This window comes from Trachypithecus francoisi, unplaced genomic scaffold (genome assembly GCF_009764315.1).
Source record: "Trachypithecus francoisi isolate TF-2019V2 unplaced genomic scaffold, Tfra_2.0 Lachesis_group11, whole genome shotgun sequence".
Classification (NCBI taxonomy): Eukaryota; Metazoa; Chordata; class Mammalia; order Primates; family Cercopithecidae; genus Trachypithecus; species Trachypithecus francoisi.
In genome coordinates, this window is record NW_022681456.1 from 21,254,406 (window position 1) to 21,273,017 (window position 18,612).

At 45.2% G+C, this 18,612-nt stretch overlaps 2 protein-coding genes across 12 annotated transcripts in view; both read right to left on the minus strand.

Annotated features, from left to right (window-relative positions):
* Positions 1-3,356: 3,356 nt before the first annotated feature.
* LOC117089387 (disintegrin and metalloproteinase domain-containing protein 1-like) lies at positions 3,357-12,812 on the minus strand. Of its 2 annotated transcripts, none has more exons than XM_033220557.1 (2): positions 4,564-10,587; positions 3,357-4,500 (listed from the first exon to the last, which is right to left on the minus strand). In XM_033220557.1, the coding sequence occupies exons 1-2, from the start codon at positions 7,040-7,042 to the stop codon at positions 4,322-4,324; spliced, it is 2,658 nt and encodes an 885-aa protein (XP_033076448.1). In that variant the 5' UTR covers positions 7,043-10,587; the 3' UTR covers positions 3,357-4,321. The 2 variants fall into 2 exon arrangements, with proteins under 2 accessions (XP_033076448.1, XP_033076447.1); XM_033220556.1 differs by adding an exon at positions 11,971-12,812 and having other exon boundaries at positions 3,359-7,716.
* A 566-nt stretch (positions 12,813-13,378) lies between these two features.
* The window catches only part of MAPKAPK5 (MAPK activated protein kinase 5), a 58,145-nt gene continuing 52,911 nt past the window's right edge, over positions 13,379-18,612 (minus strand). For 3 of the 10 annotated variants that reach the window (XR_004439572.1, XR_004439570.1, XR_004439573.1), the window contains 4 exons: positions 18,210-18,331; positions 16,965-17,173; positions 16,568-16,857; positions 13,877-13,981 (listed from right to left, as the gene is read on the minus strand). Coding sequence is in view for 6 of the 10 variants with exons in the window: in XM_033220563.1 (XP_033076454.1) it covers positions 13,379-13,435; positions 13,926-13,981; positions 17,069-17,173; positions 18,216-18,331 (334 nt within the window). In the remaining 4 variants the exon portion in view is untranslated. Of the gene's footprint in view, positions 13,436-13,533; positions 13,982-16,567; positions 16,858-16,964; positions 17,174-18,209; positions 18,332-18,612 lie in introns of those variants that run through there. The other 7 variants (XM_033220563.1, XR_004439571.1, XM_033220560.1 and 4 more) reach the window with 7 other exon arrangements.

The window sequence follows — 18,612 nt, forward strand, 5'->3', positions numbered from 1 at the left end:
ATGATTTCGGCTCATTGCAACTTTTGCCTCCCGGGTTCAAGTGATTCTCCTGCCTCAGCCTCCTGAGTAGCTAGGATTACAGGCATGCACCACCATACCTGGCTAATTCTTTATATTTTTGATAGAGACAGGGTTTCACCATGTTGGCCAGACTGGTCTAGAACTCCTGACCTCAAGTGATCCACCTGCCTCGGCCTCCCAAAGTGCTGGGATTACAGGCATAAACCACCGTGCCCGGCCCTAAGAAGAATTTTTTAAAAAAATTGCCCAGGTTGGCCGGGCGCGGTGGCTCAAGCCTGTAATCCCAGCACTTTGGGAGGCTGAGACGGGCGGATCATGAGGTCAGGAGATGGAGACCATCCTGGCTAACACAGTGAAACCCCGTCTCTACTAAAAATACAAAAAAACTAGCCGGGCAAGGTGGCGGGCGCCTGTAGTCCCAGCTACTCGGGAGGCTGAGGCAGGAGAATGGCGTGAACCCGGGAGGCGGAGCTTGCAGTGAGCTGAGATCCGGCCACTGCACTCCAGTCCGGGCGGGCGACAGAGCGAGACTCCGCCTCAAAAAAAAAAAGGCCGGGCGCGGTGGCTCAAGCCTGTAATCCCAGCACTTTGGGAGGCCGAGACGGGCGGATCACGAGGTCAGGAGATCGAGACCATCCTGGCTAACACGGTGAAACCCCGTCTCTACTAAAAATTACAAAAAACTAGCCGGGCGAGGTGGCGGGCGCCTGTAGTCCCAGCTACTCGGGAGGCTGAGGCAGGAGAATGGCGTAAACCCGGGAGGCGGAGCTTGCAGTGAGCTGAGATCCGGCCACTGCACTCCAGCCCGGGCGACAGAGCAAGACTCCGTGTCAAAAAAAAAAAAAATTGCCCAGGCATGGTGGCATGTGCCTGTAGTCCTAGCTGTTTGAGAAACTCCAGCAGGAGGATTGCTTGAGCCCAGGAGTTTGAGGCTGCAGTGAGTCATGATCATGCCACTGCACTCCAGCCTGGGCAACAGAACTAGACCCTGTCTCGAAAGAATAAAAACCAAACACTTGTTCTTATCTCGGTTTCTCATCTTCAACATGGTCTTGTAACCCTGAAGCTCAAATCAGTCACAAAGATAAGCAACTAAAATCCTAAAAGTCTATTACAAAAAAACTCCTTCTTTGCCAAATTTCTTAACTTCTTTGTCCAATGCTGTGAAATCCTGTTGGCCTTATGTGTTGATTCCCAATTATCTACTTGCCTTTTGGTCCTTAAAGAGTTCTATTAAATCAGCCAAGAATAATCATCCTATGTATAAATCATGATTTATGTCATGATTCCCTTATCCTTGATGCTTTAAATATGTGATGCTCATTCTTTTATTACAGTCACCATCAGCATGCCCACCATGAGGGTTACCCCTTCTGTAACTCCCCAGTTCTCTGTACAGGTGCTTTTCAGCAGACATCTTCACATCTTTTGCAGAAGCCTCTAATACAAGTTTACATTTGGAGACCTTTAGTTACACAGTTTCACTTTCGTCCTCAAAACTCTCAAGTGCCTACCGACTGATAGCATGGGTTCTTGCTTTTTTATTTTGAACCAGAATCTCACTCTGTTGCCCAGGCTGGAGTGTAGTGGTGCGATTGTGGTCTGCTACAGCCTCTAACTCCTAGGCTCAAGGGAGCTTCTCGCCTCAGCCTCTGAAGTAGCTGGGCCTACAGGTGCACACCAGCATGCCCAGCTAATTTTTTTTAATTTTTTTGGTAAATTTTTTTATGTTGCTCAGACAGGTCTCAAAGTCCTGGATTCAAGCCATCCTCTCACCTTGGCCTTCCAAAGTGCACTATAGATTACAGGCGTGAGTTCCCACGCCCAGCCTGATATCATGGTCTCTCACTGTGAATTTTGATCTTTTGGCATAAAATTCATCCTGGATTTGATTATCAGAATCAGACCTGAGAACCTGTGACCTGGTTTTCCTGTTTTCCTTGTATCATGTATCCACAACTGAAGACTTTGTTTCGGATTTTGCTTTGAAGTTTTTATTCCACTTAGAGTAACTAACAAGCTTCTTGAAAGCAGACAGCAGGTGTTATCCTTTGGTTTGCTCTGTTATCGCGCATAGAGTAGGCAGTTAGAAGAGAGGCTCGGCAAGTGTATGCTTGGGGACTGATGCTCAGGACCTTCCCTGAGACAGAACATTTGCTCAGTCTGTAGCTCTATTGTACCTGAGAAAGATTTTGCAAGTGCCATGCCTAGAGACTAGCAATCCCCCATATTCTGAGGTTGGCTCTGGTTAAGTCATTGACTTGGCCAACACTTATTGAGCACCTACCATGAGCCGGACCCTCAGAGCTAAATAAGATGCCAACCTTATTGCCAGCCATCTGTCAGGATGTAGTAGGGGAAAAGACACTTTAGTCCGTAATGACTACACAATGCCATAGGTTCATGATAGGATCGACATTTATTTGTACGGCTTTGGTTTCATTAGAGTCACTGAAGATAAAAGTCATGTTCTGGGAAGTTAAGGACATGTCTTCCTTTTTTTTTTTTTAGACAAAGTCTTGCTCTTGTACCCCAGGCTGGAGTGTGATGGCGCAATCTCTGCTCACTGCAACGCTGGCCTCCTGGGTTCAAGCGATTCTCTTGCCTCATCTGGGATTACAGGCACCTGCCACCATGCCTGACTAATTTTTGTATTTTTAGTAGAGAGGGGGTTTCACCATGTTGGCCAGGCTGGTCTTGAACTCTTGACCTCAGGTGATCTGCCCGTCTTGGCCTCCTAAAAAGTGCTGGGATTAGAGGTGTGAGCCACTGTGCCCGGCCTTTTTTTTTTTTTTTTTTTTTTTAACCGAAGGAAAAGGCTCATGAGGCAATAGATTCACTCATTCCTGGGGAGGGATGCAGGTCCCACCACTTACTGGCTAGCACTAGAGCAAACTCTTCAGTCTCTTGTTTCCTCATGTACAAGTTGGAGGTTTCACAGGGCAGTTTGGAGGATTAAATGAAGACAGTGAATGTAAGGTGTTTAGCACAGGGCCTGGCACAGAATGGAGAATGTTACTGTTATACTTACTATATCCTTACTTCACAGAGAAATGACTACCACACTGAAAGTTCTGTTACTGGCCAGGCGCAGTGGCTCATGCCTGTAATCCCAGCGCTTTGGGAGGCTGAGGTGGGCGGATCACAAGGTCAGGAGATCAAGACCATCCTGGCTAACACAGTGAAACCCCACCTCTACTAAAAATACAAAAAGAAATTAGCCGGGCATGGTGGCAGGCACCTGTAGTCCCAGCTACTCGGGAGGCGGAGGCAGGAGAATGGCGTGAACCGGGAGGTGGAGCTTGCAGTGAGCCAAGATCGCGCCACTGCACTGCAGACTGGGCAACAGAGTGGGAATCTGTCTCAAAGGGAAAAAAAAAAAGTTCTGTTACTTGTAATTCGAGATGTTCCTATGAATTGTCAATAAAGGAAAAAGGAACTTCAGTAGAATCATTAAGACAAAAAAAAATGAATAAATAAATACTTCAAATGTGAACTCAGCACTTTACACTTTACAACTTACTTTACATACTGCCTAGGTTGCCTTCCCTCCCTCCATACACCCAGACAGAGTGTGTGAGATATCCCTGGATCAGGTTTAGCTCCTTTCATAGAGCCCCAAAATAAAGGATCCCAAGCACTAGGCTGCTTGGAGTCTGGAGTGATGATTCATGTGGAAAAAAACTTTTTATTTATTTAAAATCACCTATATTTATTGAATAGAAGCAGACAGGGCTTATTAGAACATTCAATCATTATAATAACATTTGTAACATAATGGGTCACTATTATGTTGTGACTGGGATGAATAACCCAGTCACAGCAATGCAGGCATGGATAATTGATAAAACATTATGTCAGATCATGTGAATGAAAGTTTATATGCCCTGAAAAGCAATTTGGGTGACTCAGAAACTGGCCCAACTGAAACAAGACATTGATAGCAGTGACCCATGAGAAGAGCTAAAATTATTTCATGAAACATGAAAAAACAGAAATAAAGAATATTTTATATATGATTTTATGTATGAAAATATAATGAGTTTACAATGAATACTGTAAGTCGGGAAATCCCTCTTCGTACATTAGTATGTTTCTACAGATTACATAGTCCAGTCACAGCCTCTGTAGACACCAATTCTCACTTCACATTTGGTTCTATGAGCTTCTTATTTCCACTCAATGCCTGACATGTTTGAGATATTTGGCTTCATCCTTCGCTCTTCTCTTTTAGCCTTCCCTGTCTTTTACCTGCTTCCTCTTTTGGTGTTGGCTCTTTCTGGGCCTCTGGTGGAGGGGCCTACTGTGCTGGTGGGGCCTCTGGTGGCGGCGCCTGTGGTGGGGCAGCAGCCTCTGGTGCTGGCGCAGCCTCAGGTGCTGGGGCAGCCTCTGGTGGTGGGGCAGCCTCTGGTGGTGGGGCAGCTTCTGCTGGTGGGGCCTCTGCTGCTGGTGGGGCCTCTGCTGCTGGTGGGGCCTCTCCTGGTGGTATAGTTTCCTCTCCTGATGGTACAGTTTCCTCTCCTAGTGGTACAGTTTCCTCTCCTGGTGGTACAGTTTCCTCTCCTGGTTGTGGAGCTTCCTCTCCTGGTGGTGGAGCCTCCTCATCTGGTGGTAGGATTTCTTCTGCTATTGGGACCAGATCTGCTGAAGTCAACTCTGATTCCAGTGTTGTCTCCGTTGATGACTCCTCTACTTCAGCCACTGCTGTCTGAACTTCAGAGCAGAGGTAGGATATTGTAAGTAGAGTGCACAATAATAATACAAGAAACAAAGGGACTAGCAACACTACCAGTTTATAGTCTACGTCTTGTCTCTGATGTTGAACACGAGCAATACTTTCACTACCACTTTCACTGTTGTTGGTAATTTGCATTCCCGGGGGGCCACTGTCCACACTGCCTCCATTTCCTGGATTTTTGCAGTCAGGAGGAGCAAAACCAGGCTCACAATGGCAGTGCCTTAAATTGTTGCAAACTCCTTTCCCATGACACAATTCCTCTGGTCTGCAGTCATACAGGAGTATGGAGTGATGAACGCAGGAGTAATCCGTGCAGACTTTGTTTGGGGCACAAGAAGTGCCGACGTGCACATCTCCATCATCAGGGATATCAGTAATGTTATCGGCATCCATGCTCCAGCACCAGTCATTGTCATGAGGGACCTGGATCACCGTATGTTGAGCTTTGACTCGTGGTAAGGATTGAACACCTGTACATACAAGTTTCCCACAAAATACATTATCATCTGAACATGTAACATATGTTTGCTGATCCTCAGCGGGACGGCCACAGTTTCCAAACCGGTCTCCTCTGGTATTCATTGAAATGTAACAGTCTTCCGGGGCAGATCTTGCAGGGTACCCATATATATTCACACATTGGTTATCAGGGTTCTTACACTGACCCTCAGAGCAATAGTGAATTCTATCACACAACGTGCCATCTTGCTTGTAGCTGTCTGCAGGGCATTCTGCAGAGCTACCGTCACAATATTCTGGGAGGTCACACTCATCCTGAGTAGGACGGCATAAAAACCCCTTCCTTCTGAAAGTGCAGTCCAGACAGCAGAGGCCATGGCTGCACTCAGCATGCTCCTTCAGAGTACATGTGGGATCACAGCATGGGTCGAGATGACAGGCAGAACCACAGTCACACTGCTCCGTGTCCTCCACCACGCCATTTCCACAGGCAGAATCCCTACGCTTGCGGCCCCTGGGCCATGGCTTGTTAAATAGGCAGGCCCCTTTGTGTTCTCGAAGGAACTGGTGGAAGTAGTCAGAGCTGCAGTTGCTGAAGCCACTTTCTTTTGTGATATTTTCATGCATGAGGCAAAAGTGCTTCTCTTTGCAAAAGCAGGCTGAGTGGTCATGCTGAATACCCAGGTTGTGCCCGAGCTCATGGACCATCAGGGCTGCAAACAACAGCACATCTTCATGATGGAAGGATTCAACAGCTGCCGCAAAACCGCTTGAGCAGGCACCACTGAGAAAGGCCTGGCCCACATTCTGTCCAGGATGATGCCCGACGATCATGTGGGCAACATCGTGCTTCGCACGACGGAAGAGCATCGCTTGTCTCCAGCGATTGAAATTCCTGAGTGTGATTTGCAAGTCCACTGCGACATCTATTAGGTCCCCCTCGGTCCAAATCTCCATTCCGGCCAGCACCACCTCTGTGTTTATTCCCCTAGTGAAGCTGTCGGCCAGAGCAATGACATCCACTACTCTCTGGACCGTCTCATTGATGTTACTGCCCCACATCTGGAACCGCTGGTTGTTGACCACGACAAACATCTCCACGTACTTGGTGTGTGACCACAAGTAGGACAGCGCCTGTAGATCATGAGGCTTCCTGCTCCCTTGTTGCCAGCTAGTGGACACCACATGGCTGTCTCCGGAAGTGACACCACAGGAGACTCGTGCTTCATGTGCCATGGTGTATAACACATGTTCAAACCGTCTTGAAGAGTCCACGGGCTCAATGCTGTAAGATTTTTCCTCCTTAATCAGGATGCCCCTGAGACCTGCACAGGTGTTGACAGAAACAAAAGAACCTGACACTCCTTCTATGTAGCCTTCATAGTGGCAGTCATGTGAGATGAAAGGCGATTCTTGCCCCAGGATGCCATTGTGGTAACTGTAGACTGGAAAGTTATTCACAAAATGGTTTCTCTTCACCTTCAGGTGAACCAGCTGCTTCTGGCCTTGCATAAATAGCAAGTAGGACAGTCCTTCCACTGGGCTATCTCCTCCCTGGACTGTCAGCCTCTTTGGAATAATTATTTCATAGAAAGAGTAATAGGTTGATCCCAGGTGACAGTACATGCTTGGCACAAAAATCACCAAAAGCATCAAAATCTCTAACCTGATACATGAAGGTCCGGGTACTAGCCCCAGTCTCAAGTTCCACTTCTGTGGAGCCCAAGTTTGGAACTTTATCTTAACCTCTTCCAAGGCCACTTGGCTTTTCCACAGATAAAGCAGGATGTTGGCAGAGTCTTTTAATAATGCCACCACTGACATGGCCCAAATAAATCAGTTAATGATTCTGGGCCTATGTCCATCAGCAGAGCTCCCTCTCGCACACAAACCTTTGGAGACTCAGGTGTTAGTCTCAGATCTGCACTGGCTCCCTTACTGGCAGTCTTGCCCAATTCTGAGTCTTATAGATAACTTCAAGCTGTGTTTCTCTTCCTGCTTCTCCCCTGGCCTTCGGCAGTTTCTTTAGTATGTCTTCCTTCCAACGGCAACAACTGTAATCTTCCTTAGTTATATTCCTTTTACTTTCATGGAGAGATATTCCAAGCAGAAGGCCTGTAATGATCCAGCCAGTACTGTAACTCAGGCAAATTATTCTTTATCCTCAGCTCAGGCCACACAACTTGATATCCGTTAATCTGCTCATTCTTTGAAACCCAACATTCCGGCAGGAGGTTGGGGGGAAGGGGACAGGGCTTCTCTGGGGAGCTCTGAAAAGGACAAAGTTCTTTGTGGCCCACTGCCTCTTTCCCTCATTTCTGCAGTTTTCAGGGTACTGCTTCTCAGTTCAACTCTCCTTTGTCAGTGTCTGGGTTTTTTTTTCTTTAATTCAAGAAAATCCGTATGTGTATGTCCAAGTTTTCCCTCATTATCACTGGTTCGTAACAAATGAGTTTAGATATTTTATATCTGCATATAATCTTCTCTATCAAGTTTTCCTAAAGCACAGATATATTACATGTTAAGTAAAATGGGCTCAATTTCACCATGGGGGTATATAAAGGATCAGGATCAAAGTTCAGTTCCTCCAACTGCCCTAATATAAAAACTGTGGGGTCCGAGCACAGTGGCTCACCCCTGTAATCCCAGCATTTTGGGAGGCTGAGGCAGCTGGATCACCTGAGGTCGGGAGTTCAAGACCAGCCTGGCCAGCATGGTGAAACCCCGTCTCTACTAAAAATGCAAAAAGTAGCAGGGCATGGTGGAGCGGGCCTGTAATCTCAGCTACTCAGGAAGCTAAGGCAGGAGAATTGCTTGAACCCAGGAGGCGTAGGCTGCAGTAAGCCGAGATCATGCCATTGTACTCCAACTTGGGCAACAGAGTGAGACCCTGTCTCAAAAAATACTGTGGGGTCAAAATAAAAGCTGACTAACCAGATGTCTAGTTAACATTTCATCAAGAAAAGAAAACTGGGCTACAGAAGAACTTTTAAAAGATTTCTTCGGTTTGGAAATAAAATCGACCTGAAATGTCTGTGGAAGTCCTTGAATTTGGTTTTCATGTCAGTTTCCTGGGTGTATTTAGCAGTACAAATTTAAAAGGAAAAGAAGCCCTATGCACCCATTCCTTATGCAGTTATTCTGTGCATTCTAGATGAAGAAAAATAAAGCTCTACATTTTTTATCTTGCATAATTTTACAGCAAGTCAAATATTTACAACATGAGACCTTTCAAATATGAGATATGACTACAGAAAGGAATGTAATGGTACCATAATATCTTAGGTAACAGCATGAGAACAGATCAATTTATTCATTATTCCTTAATTCCTAATACAGATAATACAATGTATCATTAGCATCTAGCAAGAAAATTTATACTGTCACAAACCCACTAAAAAAATTTACAGCAAGAAAAGTGAAATGATTTCCAGCTGTACTTCTTGTGATTTATGTAAGCACAAAGCTTCTTAAAATTATATTTTGAAAATTATCACAGATTTTAGGGTGTTTCCCTGTGTCTTAACCAAAATAGGCAGGGCAAATTAGGTTAAGCCATTTGGTGGGATAAAAGAAGATTCAAGAATGGAAGAACATTCTACTTTAAATAAACAATTAAAATGAAGTATCCAATTTTCTGATTCTCAAATTGAAACATATTTTCTTCAATAAATACATGCACACACACATACCCACACACAAGACCTGATTTAAATCTTTTAGCTTCTTTGACCAACAATTACCATTTCTTCAACTCTTTTTTTCTCAAATGAATACAAGCAACATAAACTCTTTTTAAAGAGTAATTCCTGCCAGGCACAGTGGTTTGCTCCTGTAGTCCCAGCTACTTAGAAGGCTGAGGCAAGAGGATTGCTTGAGCCCAGGAACTTGAGTCTAACCTGGGCAACATAGCAGGATCACATCTTTTTAAATTTTTATTTATTTATTTGTGAGACGGAGTCTCGCTCTGTCACCCAGGCTGGAGTGCAGTGGGGCGATCTCCACTCACTGCAACCTCTGCCTCCCGGGTTCAAGCAATTCTCCTGCCTCCGCCTCTCAAGCAGCTGGGATTACAGGCATGTGCCACCACACCTGGCTAATTTTTGTATTTTTAGTAGAGACGGCGTTTCGCCATGTTGGCCAGGCTGGTCTTGAACTCCTGACCTAAGGTGATCCGCCCACCTCGGCTTCCCAAAGTGCTGGGATTACATGCATGAGCCACCATGCTGAGCCTTATCTATGTTTCAGACAACAATACAGACTGGCATTCTCCTATGTTCATACATTAGAGAGATACAAATGTTTTTTACTACATCAAGCCGACTTTTATAACTGTGGTAAAGTCTAAAAGTATTTGATTGACCAGTAATGGCTTTAATAAGCAGAAGGTTAATAAATCATGTAGGCAAACAGGAGAGCATAACCTGCTGCTTTATAAGAATTGTTTTTACAGTGTTGTTTCCACAGGTGTAGGTGTTAGGCCAAAAAATATGAGAAAGATACCGTTTCACTTCCAGTTACGTGCATATTTCGAGTAGCAAACCTGACGGTTACGTTAAAACAGAATTTACTGCTGGACTAGGAATACACAAACAAAACTCCACTTCAAAGACCAAGCCATGCTGAGTCCCTTAGGAGCTACTGTTTTTTTTTCAAGGCATGCTGTTGTGTTACAACAGCTGGGACATCCTCCAGAGTGTTCACAAACTTCCAGCTTGGTGCTCATTTGGATGTGTCTGGACACAGCACTTATATTAAGGGTCACATGAATTCAGCTTGAAGTAACTGAAACAGGGGCAACAGATGCTCAGAGTCAAAGGAAGGATCACTTTGGATACCTTTTCCATCGCACCTAAAATTCAGCATACACTGAAGGAAAAAAAAATAATCCTGAGCCTTTTTAGAAGACACCCAAGTCACAATTTTAAGAAGTTGCGGATATACTGGATATGCTAGAAGATTCTTCTAAAGAAAAAGAAGAGTAACAAAGGTAATTACTACTGTTTTTTTCTCCCCATGGAATACTGAACCTCTGCCCTAAGACAGGAAAACTACAGTTGTTCTAATATTACACAAACAAGTGCAGTTTTCCTAACTGTAAGAAGCGATCTGTAAGATTTGCATTTCCTTGAAAAACACAACAGGCACTTAATTCAACTCTCAGCCAAGTTTTCTGGTCAGTAAATTAAAAAACGTTGGGTTTTTTTCTGTTGCCTGTTAGATTTTGCCATCATGAAAAGTATTCAGGTCGGGCGCGGTGGCTCATGCCTGTAATCCCAGCACTTTGGGAGGCTGAGGTGGGCGGATCACGAGGTTGGGAGGCCGGCGGGGGGGCGGGGGGCGCAGATCACAAGGTCAGGAGTTCGAGACCAGCCTGGCCAATATGGTGAAACCCCGTCTCTACTAAAAACTCAAAAATTAGCTGGGTGTGGTGGTGCCTGCCTGTAGTCCCAGCTACTCGGAAGGCTGAGGCAGCAGAATCGCTTGAACCCGGGAGGTGGAGGTTGCAGTGAGCCATGATCAAGCCACTGCACTCCAGCCTGGGTGACAGAGCGAGACTCTGTCTTGGTGGTGGGGGGTGGGGAGGTGGGGAGACATATTCAATTCTCCTTAAAGGAAATCCATTTATACGTTACCAGTCACCTAAGATTAGTGAACTTTACCTCAAAAAATCTTTTAATTACAAATTCTCCAAGATAAAAAGGAACCAATGTAGGCCGGGCACAGTGGCTGATGCCTGTAATCCCAGCACTTTGGGAGGCCCAGGCGGGTAGATCACGAGGTCAGGAAATCAAGACCATCCTGGCTAACACAGTGAAAATCCGTCTCCACTAAAAATACAAAGAGAAATTAGCTGGGTGTGGTGGCAGGCACCTGTAGCCCCAGCTACTCGGGAGACTGAGGCAGGAGAATGGCGTGAACCCAGAAGGCGGAGCTTGCAGTGAGGTGACATTGCGCCACTGCACTCCAGCCTGGGCGACAGAGCGAGACTCCATCTCAAAAAAAATAAAAAGGAACCAATGTAGGCCGGGCACAGTGGCTGATGCCTGTAATCCCAGCACTTTGGGAGGCCCAGGCGGGTAGATCACGAGGTCAGGAAATCAAGACCATCCTGGCTAACACAGTGAAAATCCGTCTCCACTAAAAATACAAAGAGAAATTAGCTGGGTGTGGTGGCAGGCACCTGTAGCCCCAGCTACTCGGGAGACTGAGGCAGGAGAATGGCGTGAACCCAGAAGGCGGAGCTTGCAGTGAGGTGACATTGCGCCACTGCACTCCAGCCTGGGCGACAGAGCGAGACTCCATCTCAAAAAAAATAAAAAGGAACCAATGTAGTAAGGTAATTCTTTTTTTTTTTTTTTTTTTATTTTATTTATTTATTTTATTTATTTTTTGAGACGGAGTCTCGCTCTGTCGCCCGGGCTGGAGTGCAGTGGCCGGATCTCAGCTCACTGCAAGCTCCGCCTCCCGGGTTTACGCCATCCTCCTGCCTCAGCCTCCCGAGTAGCTGGGACTACAGGCGCCCGCCAGCTCGCCCGGCTTGTTTTTTTGTATTTTTTAGTAGAGACGGGGTTTCACTCTTAGCCAGGATGGTCTTGATCTCCTGACCTCGTGATCTGCCCGTCTCGGCCTCCCAAAGTGCTGGGATTACAGGCTTGAGCCACCGCGCCCGGCCAAGGTAATTCTTAAGACACTTTGTGTTTTTATCATCTATTCCCACAGGCAGTCACACACATACAAGGCATACTAACCGAATGTCATCCTGAAGACTCAGGGTGGAGGAATTACTCAGCACAGTGGAGGAGTTAGAAAATAAATTGCTGGTAAGATCAATTCTGATCGAAGAGAATGCGATGAGAAAAAACTGAATAACAGATGACTATCCTCTCCCTCTGGTCTGGGAGGTGGAGCCTACCTGCCAGCTTTTCTATGTACCAAAGTAAGTATCTACCAAAAACTGCTTCTCACACACACACACACACACACACACACACACACGAAAACTGATTTGTTATGGAAACCCATACGCACAACAGAAAACTGAAAAAGGACCTAGCCTTATTTTTCCTTCAAACAGCTGCTCTCTGGGCCAAAATCGTGCTTCCTGAAAATGAAGGGTAATAAACAAGATAAACAAACAAAGCCCAGAGAATGCCAACACAAAACCCAGGCAGACATATTACAGAGAAACAAGGCAGCCTTATGAAAAAAAAAACCAAAACTGGATCATCTTACATGATAATCCAATAGTCCCACTTCAATTATATGTACATTTCTCAGACAAATTATTCCAAAAACAGGACCAGAGGAACAGGGAACGGAAGTAAGGAGTGATGGAGCTGGTGAAGGCTGCAGGGAAGGGGAAAGGACAAAGCAGGACCTCCTGGAAGGGGAAAGGGAAGCTCCGGTTCAACATATGAAGAATAGGCCAGGCTTGGTGGCTCACGCCTGTAACCCCAGCACTTTGAGAGGCTGAGGCAGATGGTCAGGAGTTCGAGACCAGCCTGGCCAACATGGCGAAACCTTCTCTACTAAAAATACAAAAATTAGCCGGGCATGGTGGCGGGCGCCTGTAATCCCAGCTACTTGGGAGGCTGAGGCAAGAGAATCACTTGAACCTGGGAGACAGAGGTTGCAGTGAGCCGAGATTGTGCCATTGCACTCCACCCTGGGTGACAAGAGCAAGACTCCATCCCAAAACAAACAAAGAATAAACCCAAGGCTGGGCACAGTGCCTCATGCCTGTAATCCCAGCACTTTGGGAGGCCAAGGCAGACAGATCACCTGAGGCCAGGAGTTCAAGACCAGCCTGACCAACGTGATGAAACCCTGTCTCTACTAAAAATACAAAAAATTAGCCAGGCATGGTGGTGGGCACCTGTAATCCCACCTACTCAGGAGGCTGAGAGAAAATTGCTGGAACCTGGGAGACGGAGGTTGCAGTGAGCGGACACAGTGCCACTGCACTCCAGCCTCCACGACAACAGCGAGACTCTGTCTCAAAAAAAAAAAAAAAAAGAATAAATCCAAAAGAAAACCCTGTTAGATTTAAGAAACACACCAGTACCTTTTAAAAAATATGACAAAAAGGAAATGATCCTGCTTTTCTCTAGGGAATTAGGTGCAGGAGAAATGAGGGCTCAGCTCCCTCTTCTTCCATCATGGGAGTTGGCTCCCCAAGCTCAAGTGTGCTTCCTGTGAGTTCCAGCAGGCAGTCTGCAATGACTGAGCCACAAAAATGTCTTGGCAGTAGAGCTCATCTAGCAATGGTGTGGAAAATAAATACACAGGGCAATTGAAACCAGAATCCAGAGTCCTTAATTCAACTGTTTACTAATCAGAAAGGTCAGTATAGTCGGTCCTTTATCTACTGCTGGCAAGTGATTTTTGTGTATTTTATTACAAATAATATTGCTTGACAGCATCATCTGTCATCTTACAAATATACAACTACACAGTCCTAAAGTAATAGTGTATCTCTAGACGTGAGCTTTCCTTAAAAACAAACAATAACTATACTATTATTAAGTCCTGCACCCTAAATCTATACAGCAACTTTAATCAATGTGGAAATGAAATTATGATTTATTAATTTACATAAAATTACTTTATACATTTAAGAATAATTTTTCAAATTATTAAAAAAACACAAAGTTTGAAGCTGTCATTATTGGGATTCATGGGACGTGGTTTGCTCTTCTATCACCTGCTTCACAATTTCTGCCAGTTTTAGTCGATCTACTTTATCTGTGAATCCACGACCTGAAAACCAAAAAAGAACAAGATCAGCCCTCAAATTCTTTGAGAGGTGGCAGACTCTTGACAGAGACCCAATAAGGTCCACCTTACCAGTATCAAAATTCACCCTCACCAGTGGAGGAACCACCCCCACCACTGATCAAAAGCAGTTCAGATCCCCCATTTTTCAGGTAGCAATTGTACCATTCCACTAACCTGACAGTAAAAATCCAAAGCTCACAACACACAAGCAAACCACAAAGAGAGAGAAGATCTTTTTAATACCTACAGCTGACAAATGACTCATATCCGAAAATATAAAGAATTCCTATATATCTATAAGAAAGACACAATTCAGTGAAAAAAAAATGGGCAAAAGACTTAATAGGTACTTCACAAAACAGGAAATCTAACTGGCCCATAGACATTTAAAACGTACATCAGGCCGGGCGCGGTGGCTCAAGCCTGTAATCCCAGCACTTTGGGAGGCCGAGACGGGCGGATCACGAGGTCAGGAGATCGAGACCATCCTGGCTAACACGGTGAAACCCTGTCTCTACTAAAAAAATACAAAAAACTAGCCGGGCGAGGTGGCGGGCGCCTGTAGTCCCAGCTACTTGGAGGCTGAGGCAGGAGAATGGCGGGAACCCGGGAGGCGGAGCTTGCAGTGAGCTGAGATCCGGCCACTGCACTCCAGCCTGGGCGACAGAGCGAGACTCCGTCTCAAAAAAAAAAAAAAAAAACCTACATCAGTACGTTTTAAGGGTAATGCAAACTAAAACCACATTGCAATACCACCTACAAACTAACAGGATAACGAAGATTTTTTTTAAAAGACAATAGCAAGAGCTGGTGTGGATGTGAAGTAACCAGAATCCCCAAACACTGCTAGTGGGAGTTCATAAATTCATACAACCACTTTGAAAAACTGGTAGCAGTACCCACTAAAGCCAGACAGATGAAGACCTCCATGAACCAGCAATTCTAATCCTATACACGTAAGATAAATGAGCTCATCAAAAGACATTCACAAGAGTATTCACCACAGCCCTTTTCTTAATTCCCCAAATCTGGAAATAATCCTAAAGTCCATTCAACAGTACAATGGACAAATATGGCACACATTCATACAGTGAAAATGAATGATCTGCTGCTACACACAACATGGATGGATGCCACAAATATAATGACTAAAATATAACTAACTAAAAGAAGCCAGACATAAAAGAACGCAGACTTGTCTGACTCCATTCACAAAGAATACAAAACCAGGCAAAATAAGGCTACAGTGCTAGAAATCAGGACTGTGATTACCCTTGAATGGAGGGGAGGGAGGGACTGGAAGAGGACGTATGTTCTACTACATGATCTAGGTGCTGGTTACAGAGGAGTGTTTACTTTGTGAGAATTCACTGAAGTTCATATTTCATATGTGATCACTTTTCTAAAATGACATGTTTCAAATTTTTCTTCTTTTTTTTGAGATGGAGTCTCGCTCTGTTGCCCAGGCTGGAGTGCAGTGGTGTGATCTCAGCTCCCTGCAACCTCTACCTCCCAGGTTCAAGTGATTCTCCTGCCTCAGGCTCCCAAGTAGCTGGGACTACAGGCGCATGCCACCACGCCCGGCTAATTTTTTTTTTTTTTTTGTATTTTTAGTAGAGGTGGGGTTTCACCGTGTTAGCCAGGATGGTCTCGATCTCCTGACCTCATGGTCCACCCACCTCGGCCTCCCAAAGTGTTGGGATTAGATGCATGACCCACCGTGCCTGGCCCTCAAATTTTTCTTTAAAAAAATCCCAGGAAAGTGAATCTCCTCCAAGAATGGGAATGGCCAGACTAGCACTTTAGATTTCTTATGGCATGTCTAAGAAACAAGTCAGGCAGGCTGGGTGCCGTCGTTCACACCCGTAATCCCAGTACTTTGGGAGGCCAAGGTGGGTGGATCACTTGAGGTCAGGAGTTCCAGACCAGCCTGGCCAACATGGTGAAACCCCGTCTCCCCTAAAAAAAAAAAAAAAAAAATACAGGTGCATGCCTGTAGTCCCAGCTCCTTGGGTGGCTGAGGCAGAATCACATGAGTGCAGGAGGGGGAGGTTGCAGTAAGCCAAGATCGTACCACTGCACTCCAGCCTGGTGACAGAGGGAGACTCCGTCTCAAAAAAAAAAAAAAAAGGAAACAAGTGAGGCATTGAAATCTTAAGTTTGCTCCCTTCCCTGAGCATCCTGGAGCATAAGTCTAGTACAGTTTGCTCAACTGGAAAGACAATATTAAAATCAGTTCAAGCCAGGCACAGAGGCTCACGCCTGTAATCCCAGCACTTTGGGAGGCTGAGGCAGGTGGATCACTTGAGGCCAGGAGCTCAAGACTAGCCTGGCCAACATGGTGAAACTCCATCTCTACTAAAAATACAAAAATTAGCTGGGCACGGTGGCACTCGCCTGTAGTCCCAGCTATTCGGGAGGCTACAGCAGGAGAATCACTTCAACCCGGGAGGCAGAGGTTGCAATAAGCCAAGACTGCGCCACTGCACTGCAGCCTGGGGGATAGAATGAAACTCCGCCTCAATGAAAAAAAAAAAAAAAAAGGCAGTTCAAGAAATACATCTCTACCTTATTTGCTTTGGGAAAAAAAACTTAACCAGCAATAGATTTGGCAAACTTTCTCCTCTTTCGTGAAACAGCTCTTCTCTAAGCTAAGCAGATCAGCGGGGTCAGCAGGGTGGACTTGCTGGCACTTTGTCCTCTCTCTCCCCTTCATCATCTGTTGCTTCTTAATGACCTGGTGAATAGTCCTGGTATCTGAGAGGAGTTCTGAAATATGGGTTTTTTTTTTTTTATCCAAGTGGTGTGTGATGGGGGCTTTCCAGTGTTGAATCTGCAACACACAATTCACTTGAACTCTGGAAAATAAATGAAAGGGCCAGATATCCAGGTATGCCGGGGCAGTTAATATAGAGCTAACCCCCATTCCACAATGCTCCACTCACTCTCCAGCCACTCCACTCACTTCATTTCAAAACAGCCGCAGCTCAGGCGCCAAAGAGATCCTATGTGTTCTAAACATAATCACTTGTCTGTATTCCTGGGGAAGGGAGTGATGAAGGCTCCTACCATTCCAACTGAAGCTCTGCAGAGTATCTCTTAGGAGTTTGCATTCTCGGTTATACTTCCAAGCCTCCTGCATTACTTCATTCAGCTTCTCATCTTCATTCTCTCCTATTGGTAAGGATGAAGAGGAATTTGCATTTTTCCTGCAGCATCATGGGGTTTTAGTGTGAGAGATGGAAGAACGTGATGTCCAACTGGTTGAAAAATGATGACTGAATGTGCAAAACTTCACCAGACACGGGCTTTACTGCTAGTCCCTACATTATGTAGACCGCATCTGGTATTTGGACTCTTTTTTACTCTGACATCTTCATACAAATCCACTGATGGCCCCAGAGTCTCAGCACCGGGGGATGGGAAATAGGCTGTGGCAGACTCTATTGCTGAACAAGACACCTGGTCAACCAAAGACCAAAAGTGGGAGAGTGGCCTACTTTCTCTCTCCTAAGCTCATTTCTTACTTTAGAAAGCTATCTGAGGTACACTATATGAGTTCTCTTAAAACCCAAGGAATCTAGGGAGATATCCATTTTCTGGCCTAGTACTTGCAGCATCTATCTGCTGAGAACAGCCCCTCACCCGCCAATGAGAGGAGAGAGAACATAACGAAAGAAAGCTCTCACTCCAAAGGACCCACGTATAAGTCTCACTCCAAAGACCCACTCATATCATGCTGCCCATGATATGAGTAACAGCAGGAGCCGCTTCTGAACTAGGGAGGTGTTCTCATATTTATGAGCTAATGGCAGCCTTGCACTCAAAAGGCTCTGGAAATGGTGAACAGCCTGCAATGAGATTCAGACCCTACCCACATTTTCCATTCTCCATCCCCCAATCTGTGCCCTTGTTGTCAAACTAAGAAATCACAAAATTGCATGCTTGCACCTGACACTACCAATTAAGTCTAAACTAGAAATTTCACAGAAAACCAAAGGAGGGGTAGAACTTAACTGCATTTCTAACTCCCACTGTCCCATCTTTTTAGTGGGCACAGACTACCTTATATAATATACTTTTCTTATAATACATGATGAAACAGACAACCCAAAATTAAGCCATTCCTTTTGCCATGTACATGCATACACCCACCCACCCCTGCACACACACACTCACACACACACAAAGGATTAGTAAATGGTGTGACCTTTACCAGCCTGGGGGAGAATACACTGAGCAATCACATCTCGGAGTTTTTCCAAGGCAACATTGGAATCCTCGGCTCCATTCTCATGGTCGTGGATATAGACACTGTCCTTTGGCTTGGTGCTTTAAGAGTTTGAGGGAGGGGTAATGACAACGTGAGACCCCAAAAACCAACTCTGGACAGATATTAACTCTAAATATAAGGCAACAGATATATCAGAAAAGTAACAACAGAAAAATAACAATAGTGTCCAACTCCTGATACTATTTAAAGAGCTTATCCTCTCCACCCTCTTCAGAGGCCAAATAAAGATCCCTAGCTGAGCAAGTTAAATTTCTTAAATTTGAGAACCCAGTCCTCAGCCATTCCAGCCATGAAGAAGAATCGAAGAAATAAGCTCACT

Coding starts and splice junctions, on each gene's coding strand:
- LOC117089387 (XM_033220556.1), bottom strand. CDS start 7,042: ATGTCAGTGGTGGCATTATTAAAAGACTCTGCCAACATCCTGCTTTAT.